This window comes from Acinonyx jubatus, chromosome A2 (assembly GCF_027475565.1).
Source record: "Acinonyx jubatus isolate Ajub_Pintada_27869175 chromosome A2, VMU_Ajub_asm_v1.0, whole genome shotgun sequence".
Taxonomy (NCBI): domain Eukaryota; kingdom Metazoa; phylum Chordata; class Mammalia; order Carnivora; family Felidae; genus Acinonyx; species Acinonyx jubatus.
The window spans coordinates 139,387,262-139,406,877 of NC_069383.1; the positions used below are offsets into that span (position 1 = coordinate 139,387,262).

A 19,616-nucleotide genomic window follows, 5' to 3' on the forward strand; every position below is an offset into this window, starting at 1 on the left:
CAAAAGGTTGCAGTGCATTGGTATTGTATTTCCTAAAATAAACGTGAGTTCATTGACAATTTATGACAAAGTGTGTTTTTCGGAGTGGGGGTGCTGGGAGGTAGGGTTAGGAGAGTGAGTGGTATGAGAGTTCCATGGTTTGACATCTCACTTTTATGTTAGAGAATTCTAGCATCCAGGCTGTAGCTTTTCTAAGGAAGGTGAATGTTGCTTAAAAACAGATGATCTTGAAGAAAAGGAAAGAGAAAACCCAATAAATTAGAGCTGACAAATCAATTAGAAACATACATCTGGAGGAGTAATATCCTATATTTACAAAGTGCTTCACAGTTTCTTTTTTATAATTTTGTATTTTATTGTATTTATTTATTAATATAGCCAAAAAGACAAGAGAGTAGGACATTAAAAGGAACTATTGTTTTACATTGATTTTCTGGGGATAGTACAGAAAGGGTTTGACTATCACTCATATGCCCAAGAAATATATCATAAAATATTAATAAAGCAAACATCTGTGCACACCACCTATCCCAACAAATAGAACAGTATCTAGCACTTGATGGCTGTGTAAACAAATTTCCCTTTTTTCTCACAGGTAGCAGTGTTCTCATTTTCATGTTTATAATTTTTTTTTATTTTAATTTTATTTATTTATTTATTTGTTCTTTATTTTTCAGCATGATGAATAGACAGATGTTATTATCCCCAATTTATATTTTAGTATATGTGCTGCCGAAGCGAGCACGATCCCCAATCTATAGATGAAGGAATTGAAACTCCCAAGAGGTTGACTCTAGTTCCTGAAACCCTTTGTCTTTAATAATAAAGATGTAAATATTACTGTGTTAGTTTCCTAGGGCTGCCATAATAAATCACCACAAACTAGGTGGCTTGAAACAACAGTATTATCTCACAGTTCTGGAAGCTAAAAGTCCCAGATCAAGGTGTCAGCAGGGTTAGTTCCTTCTGAAACACTTAATGAGAATCTACCATGCCCCTCTCTGCCAGCTTTTCTGGCAGTTGCCAGCAATCTTTGGCATTTCTTGGCTTATAGATGCATCACTCAAGTTTCTGGCTCTGTAGTCACATGGTACCCTCTGTGTGTGTATGTCTGAATTTCCATCTTCTTATAAGGACACCAATCATTGGATTACAGCCCACTTTAACCCAGCATGACTTTATCTTAATTCAATTATTTCTGCAAAGACCCCATTTTCCAAATAAGGTCACATTCATAGGTACCAGGGATTAAGACTTGGACATATTTTTCTGGGGAACACAGTTGAACCTACAACAATGACTGTGGGTCATTGAATGAATGTTTTCTTAAAGCACAAGGGCATCACCAACAAAGGTGATGCTTACTCTTTTCTGTATCTTTCTGCTATATTTCCCATTATCCAAAGTCCCATCACCAATAAGTGACTGAACTCATAACAGCTTTTTTTTTTAGTGGAGATGTAATCCACATACCATAAAATTCTCCCCTTAAAATGTATGATTTAGTGGTTTTTAGTATATTTCACAGAGTTGTACGACCATCACCACTGCGTAATTTTAGAATGCTTCATCGCCCACAAAGTACCTGCATCCATGAGTAGTTACTCCCCGCCTCCTGCTACTCCCAGCCCTTTCTTTCCATCTAGAGATTTGCTTATTTTGAACATTTCATATAAGTGGAACCATACAGTATGTAGTCTTTTGTGTTTAGCTTCTTTCACTTACCATAATGTTTCCAGCATTTGATGAAATGATCATAAAATTTATATGGAAATTCAAAGATTCATAATAGAACAGTTTTGCAAAAGAAGAACAAAGGTGGAGGACTTATCTTTAATGATTTCAAAATTTAGTATAAAGCTACAGTAATGAAGGCAGTATGGTACTGGCATGAAGAAGATAGATAAATGAAGTAGCATACAGAAATAGAACCTTACATTTATGATAAGTTGATTTTTTTTACAAAGTTGCTAAAGCAATTCAGTAGGTAAAAAAATAGTCTTTTCAGCAAATGATGCTGGGCCATTTGGATATCCATATGCAAAAAAATTAGAACCTTACCTCACACCATATACAGAAATTAACTCAAAATGGATTGTAGACCTAAATATAAGAGTTAAAAATATAAAACTTCTGGAAGAAAACAGTAGGAAATCTTCATAACCCTGGGTTAGGCAAAGCATTTGTAGATATGTCAACAAAACAAAAATAAAAAATAATAAATTGGACTTTATAAAAAAATATAAGTTTTGCATTTAAAGGCACCTTTAAGTAAATGAAGACAGCCTCAGAATGGTGAAAATATTTGCAAATCATATATATGATAACATTCTTGTATCCAGAATATAAAAAGAACTCTTACTATTTATTAGTAAGAAAATATATCACCCAATTTAAAACTTAGTAAAAGATTTGGATAGACATTTCATAAAAGTAAATAGATAAATGGCTAAAAAGCACATGATAATATTCTCAACATCATTTGTCATTAGGGAAATGCGAATTAAAACCACAATGACTGTTTCCATAATTTGAATATTGTAGATAATGCTGCTATAAACATTCGGGTGCATGTATCCCTTTGAATTAGTATTTTTGTATTCTTTGGGTAAATACCTAGTAGTGCAATTGCTGGATCGTAGGGTAGTTCTATTTTGAACTTTTTCTTAACTATAGAGAACTGATGGTTTCCAGAGGGGAGATGGGTTGGGGATGGGTTAAATAGGTAATGGGAATTAAGGAGGGCACTTGTTCTGATGAGCACGGGGTGTTGTGTGCAAATGTTGAATCACTGTATTGTATAGCTGAAGCTGATATTACACTGTATGTTAATTACACTGGAATTTAAATAAAAACTTAAGAAAATTAAAAAAATAAAACCACAGTGAGATACCACCCCATACCCAGCACAATAGCTGTCTTCCTGGGTGTTAGCCTATGAAATGTGAAAACATGACTACACCCAGAGTTGAATATGAATGTTCTTACTATCATTATTTAGATTGGCCAAAGCTGGAGACAAACTACAATTCTGTCAATTCTGTTGGTGAACGGATAAGCAAAATGTGGCATATCCATATATTACAATACTACTCTGCAATAAAAAGTAATGATACAAGCTACAGTATGGATGCATGTCAAAAACATTGTGCTAAGTGAAATATGTGAGATGCAAAAAAATTTATATTCTGTATTCCATTTATATGAAATATCTAGAGAAGACAAGTTTCCAGACCCAAAGCAGATTCAGGGTAGCCTGAGGGTGGGGATGAGAGTGGAACTGACTGTAGACAGGTATGCAGGATCTATTTGGATGATGGGAATGTTCAATAACTGAATTCTGGTCATAGTTGCATAACTCCTTAAATATACTAAAAATGTAGTGAATTTTTTTAAGTTTATTTTTTTATTTTGAGAGAGAGAGAAAGAGAGACAGCATGCACGCAGGGGAGGGGCAGAGAGACAGAAAGAGAGAATCCCAAGCAGGTTCCATTCTGACAGCACAGAGCCCAGTGCGGGGCTCAATCCCATGAACTGTGAGATCATGTCCTGAGCTGAAATCAAGAGTTGGACACTTACCTAACTAAGCCATTAAGATGCACCTAAAAATGGTGAATTTTGTGGCATGTAAATTATGCCTCAATAAAGCTGCTTTTTAAAAGGGGATCAAATTATATTCAGAGAAAAATTCAAAGAGTACCAGTTATTAAAGTCATACCTGTGAAATATGCCTTGTAATGAATGCTAATTATAAAAAGATAGCTCCATGTGTTTTACTAAACATATGAAAGCATCTTAGGTTCAGAATTCCTATTCTTCTTTATAAAGGACAAAAGAATCCTCAATGAATTAAACTTCAGTAGAAAGGATCTGGGAAAGATTAATGGAATAAAATTCCCTGTGGTGATCATGAAGCATAGGAATGAATGTATCTTATGCGTCTTCTACATGACTTTAAATTTCAGTACACAGCCATGTTAACTATATACCTAAACATCATTGCACACATTTAAATGTACCATTTTGCAAACTCACTATTTTCTTGCAATTATACCTGGAGTTATTTGATGGCATCACTGAAGGTGTGCATTCAAATTTGGTCATTTTTAGGTCATGATAAAAAAAATAAATACCACTTTGGCTTTAAGAACAAATAATTCTAATAAATGAATCTAATCACCAGAAGCCTGACATCAGTTTTGCAAGTTTAAACTGAAGTGAACATTCAGTGGTTGTAAATGATTGTATATATGGAAGAAAAGTGAATAGGTAATCTAAATAGATGAGTTTATCTACACTATTGGATGGTTGCTACCATTTACTCAAATACTCACTGAGGTTGCCATTGTTAAAAAAAAAATTGTCAATCAAAGATGAAGATATAAAAGCAAATTGGAAACTGAATTGGAAAGTAATTTTACTTTCAAATGGTTTGCAAATGTAGATGTTAAGTTTGGAATGAATGTCGTTAATGACCATAGCTGAAAGAGTTATACACCTGCTGATCACTAGAATATTATAATAAATGAGGTTGATTTTCCTGTTGACTACCCCATTTTTTCTCAACATGGTCTCATTACTTTTTCTATTACATTGCTGACCCTTAGCTATGAATGCTCACTTACAGATATAAAAATGTATTAACTCATATGGGTTTTTAAAAATATATATATCTTTAAGTGTAAGAGGAGCAATGCCAGTGTTGCTTGTCTTTTTCTGCTTTGTTAGGTCACAGGAGGTTTGAGATGGTGAAAATCAAGCCTGTATTACAACTGAAGAGCTGTTTTACAAGCAGCCTTCCTTACAGCAACTAAATTGTCCCCAAAAAAGCACATGAGCACATGAGCATAATGAAGCTTTTAAGTAGTTCACACATATGCATTTATATTCTCTCTCTCATGAATGACTAATTTTAATTTTTTTAAAGTAGCAATTCAGCTTGCTTTCAGAACCATTTAAGCTTATCACATGATTTTGTTTTCCCTCCAAAACCAAGTATTCTTGATTATGAGATAGGGAAGGTTTGCATATTTATTTTTGCAAAGACAGTAGAATAAGTTCTCATCACCATATGAGTGGCTTAGTCCTAATACCTCTGTCCTAAACTGGGCACGTGAGCATTTAGACATTTTTCCAGAGATCAGAGCCATAATGGCTAGGTCTGATGGAGAACTATTTTGTGCAAACCAAAGACCTGACCTCTACAAGGACAAAGTTGGGCTGTGTACCCACTGTATGGTTCTTAGGGAGCCTTACAGCCCAGGGGGCCTTTCTTTCTTAATAAATATTTTAGTTAGTAGAAAATGAAAGGCTAAAAACACACAGCATTCACTAAACAATCCACGACCACCCAAGTTGACAATGGTTAGTACTTAGTTAGAATTTTCTGTGTGCCAGGCACTATTCTGAGCATTTTTCTTATATTCGCTTACATATGCAGTCCTCACAACAATCTTATGAGTACTATGGTTTTCCACGTTTTATTAATAAAGAAACTGAGGTACAAAAGGTTAAGTAACATACCCGCTGTCACACAGCTAAGAAATGGTGAAGCCAGAATTTGAACACAGAAAGTATGGCTTTGAAATTAATGCTCTTAACCATTACAGCTTATTTCCACACTTGTTGATAATGAGTAGTCTAGAATAATAACAATTGATCACAAAAAAAAAAAAAAAGCAGTACTCAGAAACTACTATTAACTCAAGACAACACTGATGATGAATTGATAATGAATTGTCCTTGTCCCAAGGACAAATTCTTACCAAGAATTTGTGAATGGAATGTGTGTGCACATGCACACACATACTTACAAAGGCAAACATGGGCTCTGTCCCGCCAAACAGTCTTAGTTACCAGATGCTAAATATTTTGTTCCCAGGAGCAAACTGCAGAAATCCCACCTCTGTTGTGTTTGTACATGTGCGTACTGGGAACTCTTACAAATCACCAAACCTTTCAGGGCAGTCAGACTTCTTTGTGGAGTTTAGAATGAGAGACTGCTTGAAACTCTAAAATGGGCTTGGGAGTACCAAATGCTAGTAACCCTTTCAAACTCAATTAGAATGTTACTAGAAGTGATAAAACTGAAATTTATGGAACTGCATGTTATTCACCCATGAAAACAAAGGAAAAGATTTGCATATTTGCATCAGATTATGGCCCATAAAATGGACTGTAGTTACTGACCTAGAACACCAAGAGGGAATGAAAGAAATTCAGTAATAGAGGTTGAAAAACATGTTGTGGTGAGTCAAAAAAAAAAAAAAGATGTAATTATTTTTAATTTGGAGTCTGAGGTGTTTTCAGGGAGGAGGTAGCATTACAACCCAAACTGTGATGGATGAATATAATTTCAGCTGGCATAATCAGAGAAGGGGCTTTCAAGGGAAACGCATAAGCAAAGGCACCAAAAAACAACAGGAGGGAGAGTATGTTTAAGTAGAAAGCATGCTGGTATTGTCATTGTGGCAGCCCACTCCAGTGTTCCATGTCACGTCCTCTGGGTCCACGTCCGATATCAGCTGCAGCTGCAGGGGTAGTTTGGAGCAAGCTTGCTTGGATAGCTTCCCATATAAAGTGTCATCCAGGACTTTCTTTGATGTTGTGGGAGCCTACTACTCCACCCACAGATAGGCATAGCCTGAAAATACTAGGGAGGTTAGGCCCCCCAAGGCAACCCTTAACCATTGCGGGGAGTTGGAAGGTAGAGAATATATGCTCCCACCTCCTCTCTTCAAGTGGACACTTCTGGGAGATGCTCTGTACATGTTCCCATGGTCCTGGACATCCTGGTGGGATGCAGCCCCTGTGGTCTATAGCAGTATTGTTGACAGCACATTCTTATCTTGGCTTTTCCTCTTTTATTGTCTTACTCTCCCTCTTCCTTCATTCCTGTTTCATGGAATCAGCTCTCCAATAAACTACTTGCACCTGTGTCCTTTCCTCAGCCTGACAGCTAATTGGAACAGTGAAGCTCAGATGTTCAAAACAGGGCAGAATCAGTGATTCACAGGGTTCCTCACTAATAACTGAGAGGATTGTAAGTATGTGAAGCCTATGGTGGCATGGTGAAGTGACCTCCAAGAACATGAAAATTAAGAAAGTCAGATTAACCTATGAGCTTTTAATTGCAAGATAATAGTTCCTGAATCAGAGGGGTGTTGTCTTTGTTTTTGTTTTTTTACAAATTTTTAAAAGAAGAATTTGTGAATGGAATGTGTGTGCACATGCACACACATACTTACAAAGGCAAACATGGGCTCTGTCCCGCCAAACAGTCTTAGTTACCAGATGCTAAATATTTTGTTCCCAGGAGCAAAGATTCTTCTACTATGGATGTTTTTATAGGCACTGTCTGCCCAAAAGAAAATCAGCATCTTGTTAAGAATGTAGTAGGTACTAGGATCAATTAGATCTGAGTTTAAATCTGCATTCTGCTAGGTGTCTGAGAACTAAAGCTTCAGTTTCCTCATCTGTTAAGTAGAGATAATACTAATAGACATCTTGTGGGGTTTATGAGAGCATTGTGAGATAATGCATCTAGAATACTTAATACAGTGTTGGCATATAGGAAATGTTCAATACATAATAGATATTTATTTTTTAAGGTTTTTTTTTTTTTTTTTTTTTTTTTTTTTAGGGAAAGAGAGAACATGCACAAATAGGGCAGGGCAGAGAGAGAGGGAGAGAGAGAATCCCAAGCAGCCTCTGCACTGTCAGCACAGAGCCCGATGCAGGGCTCAGTCTCAGGACCTGTGAGATCATGACCTGAGCCGAGATCGAGTTGGACACTTAACCAACTGAGCCACCCAGACACCCCTAATAGATATTTAATAATAATATCACTACCTTTTCTTTGGGGAATGCATACATCAAGAACTGAAGTCTAAGTCACTTGTTCTGATTGTGTGCCAAGCACAAAGACCTTCTGAAATTTGGTAGATATTTTTTTCTTTAGATGAATTACCACATTCTAGTGGATTACTACACTCATCTTTCTAGCTTTGGATCATCCTTTCAGGAGGCTTTAACTGGAGTCATAGTGTAAGACACATGTTTGTGACCTATTAGAAAATTGGATCCAGACTGGAAGCCAGAATTGAGCAGGAAATGGTTTTAAAAGAGTGAGAAGGGGAGAAGCAAAAGGGTATGTGGTTTTTATCAGATGAACAAGTATTGTATTGAAAGTGTTTGGCTGTGGTTCTGCAAGGAGGGCACCAAGGCAGCCTTGTAACTGCTAGCACAGCATGTGGCAAATAGTGGCCACTGAGCATGAATGAATGAAAGAGCTTCAGGCTATTATGGTAGTGACCATACAGTCATATCACAGAAATCGTGGTGGATTTTAAAGAGGCAATTTTAACATTCTGCTACTTACCTAGCTGTATTTCCATACACTAGTAGCTTCCTTAGTTTATGTAGTCTAATTTCCCTATCTACAAAATGGAGAATGAATATACTGCCTTTAGTGAAGGATTTTTGTGAGACCTAATAAGATAACATCTATGAAATGTGCTAAAACAGCTACTGAAGAATGTTTATTTTTCCTTCCACACTGGAGAATGATTTCTGCAACTTAGCTACTTCCGTATCTCTGGTGCCTTGTGTTGTGCTGTTAAGGCATTGACTGAATGCTAGTTGAATGAATTAATGAAATCAGGAAGAAAATTTGAAATGGAGACCTTGAAGTTGAACAATTCCTAGTGATGATGGGCTACAAAGTAGGGCTATCTGTATAAGGTGCTAAAATGGAATAGATGTGTTGATTGTCATGGTGGAAAAGGTTTACGTTTAAATTAAATTTTTCTCTCTTGTGTAGATAAAGTTACCCAGAATGGTGGCAGAAGAAAATTGTGATCTAGGTGCCAGACTTGCCCAGAAATATGAAAGAATGGCCTATAGATAAATGGATCAGTACTGAGTAAACTTGGGGAAAGTAGTTTTTAATGTTTTAAAGTTTTAAAATAAAAAAAATAAGAAATGCAAGTGCATGTAGACCATCCATCAGTCATATTCTGAATCAAACAATGTCTTATTACATTTTTTTAAAAAGGAAACTTAACAAAGTATGTTTTCTGACCACAATGGAATTAAATTAAAAATCAATAGCAATGCAATATATAGGAAAGACTGTACTTTTTGGAAATTAAATAGCACACATCTGAGTAACCCAAGATTCAAAGAAGAAATCATTTGGGAAATTAGAAAATATTTCAAACTGAATGAAAATTACAGTACAACATATCAGAATTTGTGGGAGACAGCTAACATAATGCTTAGAGGAAAGCTTTATAAGTTTTAAACGTTTGTATGAGAAAAGAGAGAGGTTTAAAATTAATTATCTAACTTTCCACCCTAAGAAGTGAAGGGGGAAAAACAAGAAATTAAACCTAAAATAAGTAGAAGGAAAGAAATAAACTTAGAACCAAGAATCAATAAAATTGAAAACAAAGAATAGAGAAATTCTACAAAGCCAAGAGTTGTTTCTTTAAAAAGTTAAATTTAATAAACCATAGAGGGATTGAATAATAAAAAGAGAAAAGTCACAAATTACCAATGTCAAGAATGAGAGACAGGATACCACTACAGATCCTACTAATGTTAAGTGATAGTAAAGGGAATAATATGAACAACTTTAAGGCAATAAAATCACAATGTATTAAAACTGAAACAACAAAAATTAGAAATCTGAATAGCCTCATAATCTGTTAAATTGAATATATAACCAAAATCTTCCCACAAAGAAAGCTTTAGACTTACATTAATTCTATTAACATTTAAACTAGCACCATTTTAGGGCACCTGGGTGGCTCATTTGATTAAGCATCCGACTCCTGATTTCAGCTCAGGTCATGATCTCACAGTTGGTGAGATCGAGCCCTGCATCTGGCTCCGCACTGACAGCATGGAACCTGCTTGGGATTCTCTCTCTTCCTCTCTCTGTGCCCCTACCCTCCTCAAAATAGATAAATAAACATTTAAAAATAAAAGTAAATAAACTAGCACCATTTTAAATAAATTTTCAGACAATAGAAGAGGAGGAAACTCTTCCCAAATCACTTTATGGGATTAGCTTAACTCTGTTATTAAAACCTGATATAAATATCATGAGAAAATACAAACCAATGTACCTCATGAACACAGGTGTAAAATTCTTCAACAAAATACTAGCATAATTGAAATTTATACCAAGAATACAAAGTTGGTTTCACATTTGAAAGTCAATCAGTATAATTCAAAATATGGACAGAATAAAGGAGAAACACAACAGGACTATCTCAATGCAGAAAAAGCATTGGACAGAATTCCATACCCTTTCATGAATTTAAAAAAAAACCTTTAAAAAAACTAGAAATAGAAAAGACAAGATCCTCAATATGTTAAAGGGAACTTACATCTAACATATGTAATAGAACCATAGTGAACATTTTTCCCTTATGATTAGGAACAAGGCAAGGTTTTCTGCTCTCATCATTTCAATTTAGTATATGCTGGAGGTGCTAACCACTGCAGTAATGCAAGAAAAAAATAAAAATGAAAATATTGAAAAAAAACAGAAATAAAGTCTTTATTCACTGAAGACATGATTGTTTATGTATAAAATCCTCAGGAATCTACAAAACAACTACTAAAAGTAATGTGTGAATTAAGCAAGGTCACAGAAATAATTATATACAAAAATCGATGAAATTTTTATGTACTAGTAGCAATTATCTTCAATCACATCAAAAAACAAAATACTTAGGAATAAATTTAACAAAAGCTGCACAAGACTTCTAAAATTAAAGCTGTAAAATATTGTGAAAGAAATTAAACAAGGCCTAAACAAATACATAATAAATACCATGTGAGTGGATTGGGTAACTCAATATTGTTCTCCCCAAATTGATCTTATAGATTCAACACAATCCAAAACTCTTAACAACTTTTTTTTATAGAAAATGATAAGTGGATCCTAAAATCTATCTGGAAAAGCAAGGGCCTAATGAACCTCAAAAAACAAAAAAAAAAACAAGAAACAAACAGAAAGTTGAAGAGTTTCTTCATCTACTTTCAAGACTTACTACAAATCCAGAGTGATCAAAACAGTGTGACATTGGCGGAAGAATGGATAAATGAAACAAATGGATCCATAGAAAGCCCAGAAATAGATCCACACTCACACATATACAATTGATTTTCAGCAAAGTACCATGGCATTTCAATTTGGAAAAGGAGAATCTTTAACAAATAGTGCTGGGACAACTTGATAAACATACAGAAAGAACCACACCCACGACCTCACATAATGTACTGAAATTAATATTGGATGGATCATAGAATGAAAAACTAAAACTATAAAGATCTAGAAGAAAACGTAGAAAAGTATCTTCTTTGCAACTTTGGGCTAGGCAGGGATTTTTTAGGAAATACAAAGTGCGACTGTAAATAATGATAAGCTGGACTTCATGAAATTAAAAACTTCTGCTAATCAAAAGGTATCATTAAGCAATAAGCTAATATAATGTGTATATGAGTTTCTGTGTACTATTGATACTTTTGTGTGAGAAATTATTTCCAAATAAAAGGTTAACAAAAGATACCATTATGACAATAGGCAAGAAAGTATTCACAATGCATATACATGACAAAGGACAAATATCCAAAATATATAAAGAATTCTCAGAATTATAAGAAAACAACCCAATAAAGTTGAGCAAATGACTTAACAGACATTACACAAGACATACCAGTAAACACATGTAAAAGTGGTCAAGGTGAGAGTACCTGGCTGGCTTGGTCATTGAAGTGAGCGACTCTTGATCTCAGGGTTGTGAGTTTGAGTCCCATGTTGGGCATAAAGCTTATTAAAAAAAAAAAAAAAGTAGTCAGTGTCATTCATAAGACAAATGCAAATAAAATCGCAATGATATTTGTTCATACCAACCAGAATTGGCTAACATTAAAGTCTGCTAGTACCAAAAGTTGTTGAGAGTATGGAACCACTGCAATCACTTTGGAGAATTATTTCTATAAAATTGTACATACTTATTCCCCAACTACCCAGTAATCCCATTCCTAGTTATCAAGAGAATAAAAATACTTGTTCACAAAAAGACTCTACAGGCATATTCAGACAGGTCTTATTTATGAGAAACCTATAAGATATCTATAGAGTCTATAAAATTATACATATTTATTCCCCAACTACCCAGTAATCCCATTCCTAGTTATCAAGAGAATGAAAATACTTGTTCTCAAAAAAACTCACAGGCATATTCAGACAGGTCTTATTTATGAGAAACCCATACCGGAAATAAGTATCCATCAACAAGAGAATGGATAGATAAATTGCATAGCCATACAAGCCTCAGCAATTAAAGAAAGGAACCATTGGTGCATGTTACAACATGGATAAATCTCAAAAATGTCATGTTAAGTGAAAAAGCCAGTCACAGAAGAGTATATGCTACACCATTTCATTTATAAGAATTTTGAGAACAGACAAAACTTAGACATGATGTTAGAAATCAGGAGTGATGATTGATGAGAGGGGGCCAAGAGAGAACTTTCTAAGGTGATGGAAATGTTCTATATTTTGTTTGGAGTGGTGATTACATCAGTGTATACATTTATCAAAGCACATGAGATTGTACTCTAAAATCCTCATTTCAGTTATACATATAAAATAAAGAAATCAAAGAGACTATAATTATTTGTTTTTATGATATCCATTCATCATGCAAGGTGGAATGTTGACTCTCCTAGTGTGAACAGTAAATTTATAAAACCCTTTACCTTGGCTAAAGACCCTGCATGATTTGGCTCTAGGCTACCCTTTCTACTTTATGCCCTCTTTTTACCTCCTAGGTCCTACCTAACCCTGCTGGCTTTATTATAAAGTAGATCATTTCTTGATGTTATCTAATTCCGTCTCTTCTTCTTCATTGCATTTAGGAGAACTGGCATTTATTTTTTCTCTTTCTCCTTTTTTACCTTGCTTTTCTCACCATCATATTCCCCAGTGTACTCCCAGGATACTGTCTGGTTCAGTGAGCTTTTTCTTAAATATGTGAATGAATGAATGTTCCTGTAGTTCTATATGTTGATAAAATGGTAGTCTGCTCAAACATTCTTCTGGAGTTTGATCCTTACCAATTCAAATAAAAATGACATAGTCTTTTCTCTATAAGCAAAGCAGAGCTTTAATAAGATTGTGCTCAACTGAGTTTTGGTTGGTGCAACCAAACTTTTTGTATGATGTGAGGGAACTTTTTCTTCCCTCTCCTTTTCCAGAATCCCAATATGGTTTTCCTTCTATTTTTCTAATCAGAGCTTCTTACACAAGAGACCTAATAACATGACAATGCTTTCCAAACATATTTGATCCTGTGCCCTATTGGTAAAATGTTTGAGCACTCTAACCACATAGGTACATTTATTTATTTCAAAAACACATTTATTTGGAAATGTGCACAAAAATAATATTTGTAAAGGATGGGATGAAAGATAGCTCTAACCACCCCACCTCCCCGTGTGCTCATCCCACTTTGAAGACACTGCCTTGGGGCAAATATTATACTATATTTACTTATACATCTAAGTATAAAACTGCAGTAAGCTTAACACTTTTGCATTTTAACCTTACCTCTGACTATAGATTGAAAGGCTTTATTGCTTTTTAAATAAATTTATAGTATTGTTTAGTGCAGGTAGGGTATAATTTTTAGGTGGGGCATACTCTGAATTCATCTCATCTAATTTTTACTGTATTTATTCGTAACATTGTTCACTGATAGTTTTTCTACAGAAGAATATGTATTTTAGAGGGAAGAAATAATGAGATTAGAAAAGTAGGAAGGGAGATAAGGAAAAGCTATAGAAAAGGCCATGTTTGGGGCGCCTGGGTGGCGCAGTCGGTTAAGCGTCCGACTTCAGCCAGGTCACGATCTCACGGTCCGTGAGTTCGAGCCTCGCGTCAGGCTCTGGGCTGATGGCTCAGAGCCTGGAGCCTGTTTCCGATTCTGTGTCTCCCTCTCTCTCTGCCCCTCCCCCGTTCATGCTCTGTCTCTCTCTGTCCCAAAAATAAATAAACGTTGAAAAAAAAAATTAAAAAAAAAAAAAAAAGAAAAGAAAAGGCCATGTTGGAGCACCTGAGTGGCTCAGTTGGGTAAGCATCTGACTTTTGATTTTGGCTCTCAGGTCATGATCTCACAGTTTGTAAGATCAAGCCCTATATTGCACTCTGCGCTGATAGCACAGAGCCTGCTTGGGATTCTCTCTCTCTCTCTCTCTCTCTCTCTCTCTCTCTCTCTCTTTCTCTCTCTCTCTGCCCCCCCCCCCACTTGCATGCACACTCTCTCTCTCTTTCCAAATAAATAAATAAACATCTTATCACTTCTTGGCCTTTTGGCTAAGATCAAGTGAAATAAATAAACATCTTTTAAAAAAGAAAAGGCTATGTTGACTTAAAATATTTAATTACACTGTAAATATTAATAGTAGTTCATTTGAATGAAATGTTGTCAGCTTGGGGGATTACTAATTGTAGAAAATTAGCAGTTTGTACATGTAGATAAAGTTGCTAAAAATGGTAGAAACATCACTATTCTCCGGTAAAAAGACAGTCTTTAATAAGCATCAACTCTACCATATAGCAGCCTGAGACAGGTTTGGAGATTTTAAGCCTCCTGTTGCCTCTGAGACCTAAAGGAAGCAGAACATAAAAATGAGCCTCTATCAATTTGAAGCAAACCTAATCTTTGTGATCATGACTGTGGTCTAAATCTATTAAAGATGTTCAAATTCAGTGTCCTTGGTATCACTGTGGCTTGACCTGAATAGTGAGCAATAAACTTGTGTATTATAATTCTGGTTTGAAGATATGTGCTTAGGAAGTGAAACCGACAGTCAGTGTTTTGTGTCTGTCTCTAAGCAGACTAAGAGCCTATATAAAATGACAGGTGCATTTCTAGGGAAAGAAACCCATAATGTTTTCCTATTTAGTAGGTGACAGTATATCCCAAGATAACACAAGCTTAAGGGGCTGGAACAAGCATGGTTTTTAAAAGCTAGCAGTTTCTCAGTTCATACAAATTGAATTTTTTCATAGGCTAGAAGACTGTGGAAATCTAGTGTAGAGTACTGAAATAAATTAGCATATTAAGTGAATTTATACATTCAGGCTTGTGAGCACTTCGAATTTAAGGAAGAAACTTTATTACTCCTTGAAAGAAAAAAAAAGGCAGTTCTTAAATTCTGTGTTTGATCTCCCTATTGGAAAGGGCCTATATGATAAACTATATCATTTTGATGATTATCCAAAGCAGCGGTTATTATATTGATGAAAATCTTTCTCTTTTCTTTCTTTTTTCAGAATTACTGATTTAGGGAACATTAAAAGAAGATTGTATTTATCAACGGTCCATAAGGAACTGTCCTCAACTCCTCTCCATGCAAAAATCCCACTTTTCATGATCAAGCGCAAAATTGTAAGTGTCACATGAATGTTGCTTAAAATATTAAATTTAAATTCAGCAAATACTAATTATGGGCCTACTCTGTGTATAAGGTACTTTGTTAAGTATATAAAAAAGAATAAAATGCATACTCTTCCTTTCCCTCCCATGAAAGAGCTTAAAATCCACTAGGTGGGAGAATATAATTATTTGAGCATCTGGAATATTACCAAAACTGATAGAAAGCTCAGTGAAGAGAGAAGTTCTACTGGTACCATGAAAGGGAAAGAAGCCCATCTGACTGCAGGATGAGGAAAGGCTGCATGAAGAAGATTACAGTTAGTTGGGCCTTTGAAGGACTGTAAGAATTCAACAGATAGAGAAGGGAAGTGAGCATTCCAAGCAGAAGGAACAGCATGAACAGAAGCTTGAAGGCTGGAAATTGGTACACATTTGGAGAACAAAGAATGATTAATCATTGTGGCCAGATTTTCAAAAAATAGCCTTAAGGAAACAGCAGTCCTGTAATACAACAGGCAGATATAGGTTGGGAGATTTTATGCCTATTGTGTAACCTCTAAGACCTAAAGCAGCAATAATGTATGGAGATGTAAACTGTAGGTTACAGGCCAAGAAATTTGAGCCTGATATGACTTGACTAGTCTTTCTCAAACGTCAGTTATTTTAGTACTACTCTCATGACTTTACCATGTTTGTGTACAACCTGTGATTAATACTTTCCTTTAAATAACTCACCTTTGGGGATCTTAAATACATTTATTTTAGAAGAAACCTTTTACCACTTACTCAGATGTATGGATGCCAGTATAAGGAAGGATCATGAAAAGTCAGGTGAATATGACACCTGGAAACTAATAAAGCTCTAATAACTGATTCTAAACAAATGGAGATCTGTGATGTGTCAGACAAAGAATTCAGAATAATCTTCTTTTTTTTTTAAATGTTTATTTATTCTTGAGACAGAGACAGAGTGTGAACAGGGGTGGGGCAGAGAGAGAGGGAGACACAGAATCCGAAACAGGCTCCAGGCTCTGCACTGTCAGCACAGAGCCCGACGCAGTGCTCGAACCCACGAACCGTGAGATCATGACCTGAGCTGAAGTCGGACGCCCAACCGACTGAGCCACCCAGGCGCCCCCAGAATAATCTTCTTAAAGAAGTTTGGTGACCTACAAGAACATACAGACAGACAACTCAATGAACTTAGGAAAACAAACTACACACAGCACAGGATTTTTGACAAAGGAATAGAAAACATCAAAAATAAACTAACAGAAATGCTAGAGCTGAAAAATATAGGAAGTTGAACTGAAGAATTCAATAGAGAGCTTCAAAAGCGATTCAACCATGCAGAAAAAAGAATGAGTGACCTGGAGGACAAGGCAATTGAAATTATCCACTCAGGGGAGTAAAAAGTGAAATGAAATGACAAAGAGTGAAAAAACCCCATGAGAATTATGAGACACAAGGAAAATTTACATTATTTGAATATTCCCAAAATTCACATTATGGGAATTCCAGAAGAAGAAGAGAAAGAGAAAAGGATAGAAGGTGTATTTAAATCAGTAATGGCTCAAAACTTCCCAAACATGGGGAGAGAAATAGATATCCAGATCCAAGAGGCCCAAAGGACCCCAAATAAGACTACACAGACATATTACAGACATATTACAATTACATGTTGAGTCAAAGAAAGAATTTTAAAAGCAACAAGAGAAAAGAGAGAAGTTACATACAAAGGAATTCCCGTAAAACTATGGGGAGATTTTTCAACAGAAGCCTTTCAGGCCAGAAGAGAATATGATAAATATAAAAGAAATATTGATAAATATTAAAAAAAAAACTTAAAATCAACCAAGAATACCATACCTAGCAAAGCTGTCTTTCAGAAACAATGGAGGGATAAAGACTTTCCCAGACAAAAAAGCTGATGGAATTCATTACCACTAAACCTGTCTTACAATAAATGCTAAAGGGAGTTCTTTGAGTAGAAATAAAAGTCCTCTAACAACATGCAAATGTAAGAAGGCAATGTAAAACTCACTGTATATGTAATAGAGTTGGAGTCTGTAACACGGCAATTAGTGGTGCATAATTCATTTATAATAATATAAAATTGCATTCACCCTTCTATGTTTAAGTATGATTTCCTTATTCATCTAAGATTTTTTAGAGTTCAATGTTAGGTGGTTTCCAAGAGTTAAATTGTATGTGAGACCAATACACTTTTCTGTGTGCGGTTAAATGAATCAAATCTGTCTTTACCTTGCTTTTGTGGGTTCAGTCCCCTTTGTCAGTTAACTAACTGAAGTTCTAGATATTTTCTTAAATTTTAACTGATCATTCTGTACATGGCTATAATACATACACACACACACACACACACACACACACACACACACACACAGTGTTATTTGTAGGAATACAGTATTTGAAAATCAAATACTATCTTTCTTTACAAGTGAACCTTGATAACATCGCAAGTGAACTTGATTGACCAATATTTCTTATTTAACAAATAAGTCACATGAATTTGTGCTAGCAGTACCAGGTATCTAACGATACAAGAAGTGTACTGCCGAAACTAAAAAATAAATAGTAATATGTGTAATAGGTCCTGTGGGGCAGTGTTCTTTGATTCATCTACCTCATCTTCCCACTCTCCAGTTAGATGACTCAGTGGAGAATAGTTACATGTAGTTTTTAAAAAATCCTGGTGTGAAGAAAGCAAATTGGTCGCTATTTTAGGTAAGTTTAAGTCATGCTAAATTTTAAAAGGCAAAGCAGTCATAATATTTGTAACATATCTAGAACTTTTTCCTCAATGTGGTTGAATCTAGAAAGAATTGTTCACTTATATTTGAGATAGTTCTAAGCAATAAGCAAAGATAAAATATTTTTTCTATAGTGTTCTGGTTGAATCTGGAAAGAATTATTCACTTACATTTGAGATAGTCCTAAGCAATAAGCAAAGATAAGACATTTTTTTCTATAGCATTCCCCATCCCAGTGAAATCACCAAGTCATAACTGCTTGTAATGTATTCTAATTATTTTATATTTTGTTAAATACAAACCCATAAGTAATATATAGAAGTTAAGAGCATGGTATCTGAATTCTGACAGTTACTAGTTATGTGACCCTGTGCAAGTTTCTGTTCATTTTCCTCATCTATAAAATGCAGATAATATGAGATATACATCCTATTAAGATTGTTGTGGAGATTTACACAAGTATATAAACATGAGGCTTTTAGAACAGTGCCTGGCACAGTCTTAAGTCATAGATAAGGATTATAGCTTCAGTTTGGTCTTTAGTTGCTATATCTTCCAGGAAGCCCTCCATGATATCCCCTCTGTGGTTTAGATATTTGGGGTATAGTTCACCATTGCCATTCACAAATTCATGGTCTTCATAACCCTTCTTCAGTCTGTACCTAAATCATATTTGCTTATGTATCTCCCCGCCTTTAGACTATAAGCTTGTCTTAATTGACTTTTATCCCTAGTCCCTATAAGTACATGGCATGTAGTAAGTGCTCCATAAATATTTGTTCAACCAAATTGGCAAATCTTACTGTGTCTCCTGACATGAGAGAGAAAATAAATGAGTTTGTCATGTACCTTTCTAAATGTGCTTGATAATCCCAGAAGTATTCTGTACTATTCAAACAGATATTTAAAAATTCAGTTCTAAAACTTATACTCCTTTCCCCTCAATCCAAGAGATGCTACAGCAGCAGAGTGTCTTTCATTTCCACTGTTAATGCAGTCTATTCCCATTGGGCCCTTATCGAATTAAAGCTGAGCCGTGTTTTAGGGGAACCTTCTATAGCAAGAAGTAAGATGAGAGAGAGCACCACCCATTCAGAATGCCATTGCTAGGATCCTCCTTGGTGTTGGTGTGGTGTTGCTCTAGTTCTCTGCTTTTTGCCAAAACTTTCTTCACATCTACTTTCTTAGGAACTGTAGATACTTTGGTGGTAAACTTTGAAGCACAGTATTTTAAAGCTCTTTAGCTAACATTTATAAATCAGAAATTGTCAATATTGTCTGTTGTGCAGTGAGCAGTCAGCTGAAGCCGAGTGGCAACTGCACACTTTAATTTTTTTTTTAATTTTTTTTTCAACGTTTATTTATTTTTGGAACAGAGAGA

At 35.3% G+C, this 19,616-nt stretch overlaps 1 protein-coding gene across 22 annotated transcripts in view; it reads left to right on the forward strand.

Annotated features, from left to right (window-relative positions):
- Nucleotides 1–19,616, forward strand: part of CFAP20DC (CFAP20 domain containing) — a 230,910-nt gene that overhangs the window by 66,657 nt on the left and 144,637 nt on the right. For all 22 annotated transcript variants that reach the window (XR_008297101.1, XM_053219152.1, XM_027039111.2 and 19 more), the window contains one exon: nt 15,359–15,473. Coding sequence is in view for 21 of the 22 variants with exons in the window: in XM_053219152.1 (XP_053075127.1) it covers nt 15,359–15,473 (115 nt within the window). In the remaining variant the exon portion in view is untranslated. The remainder of the gene's footprint in view (nt 1–15,358; nt 15,474–19,616) is intronic.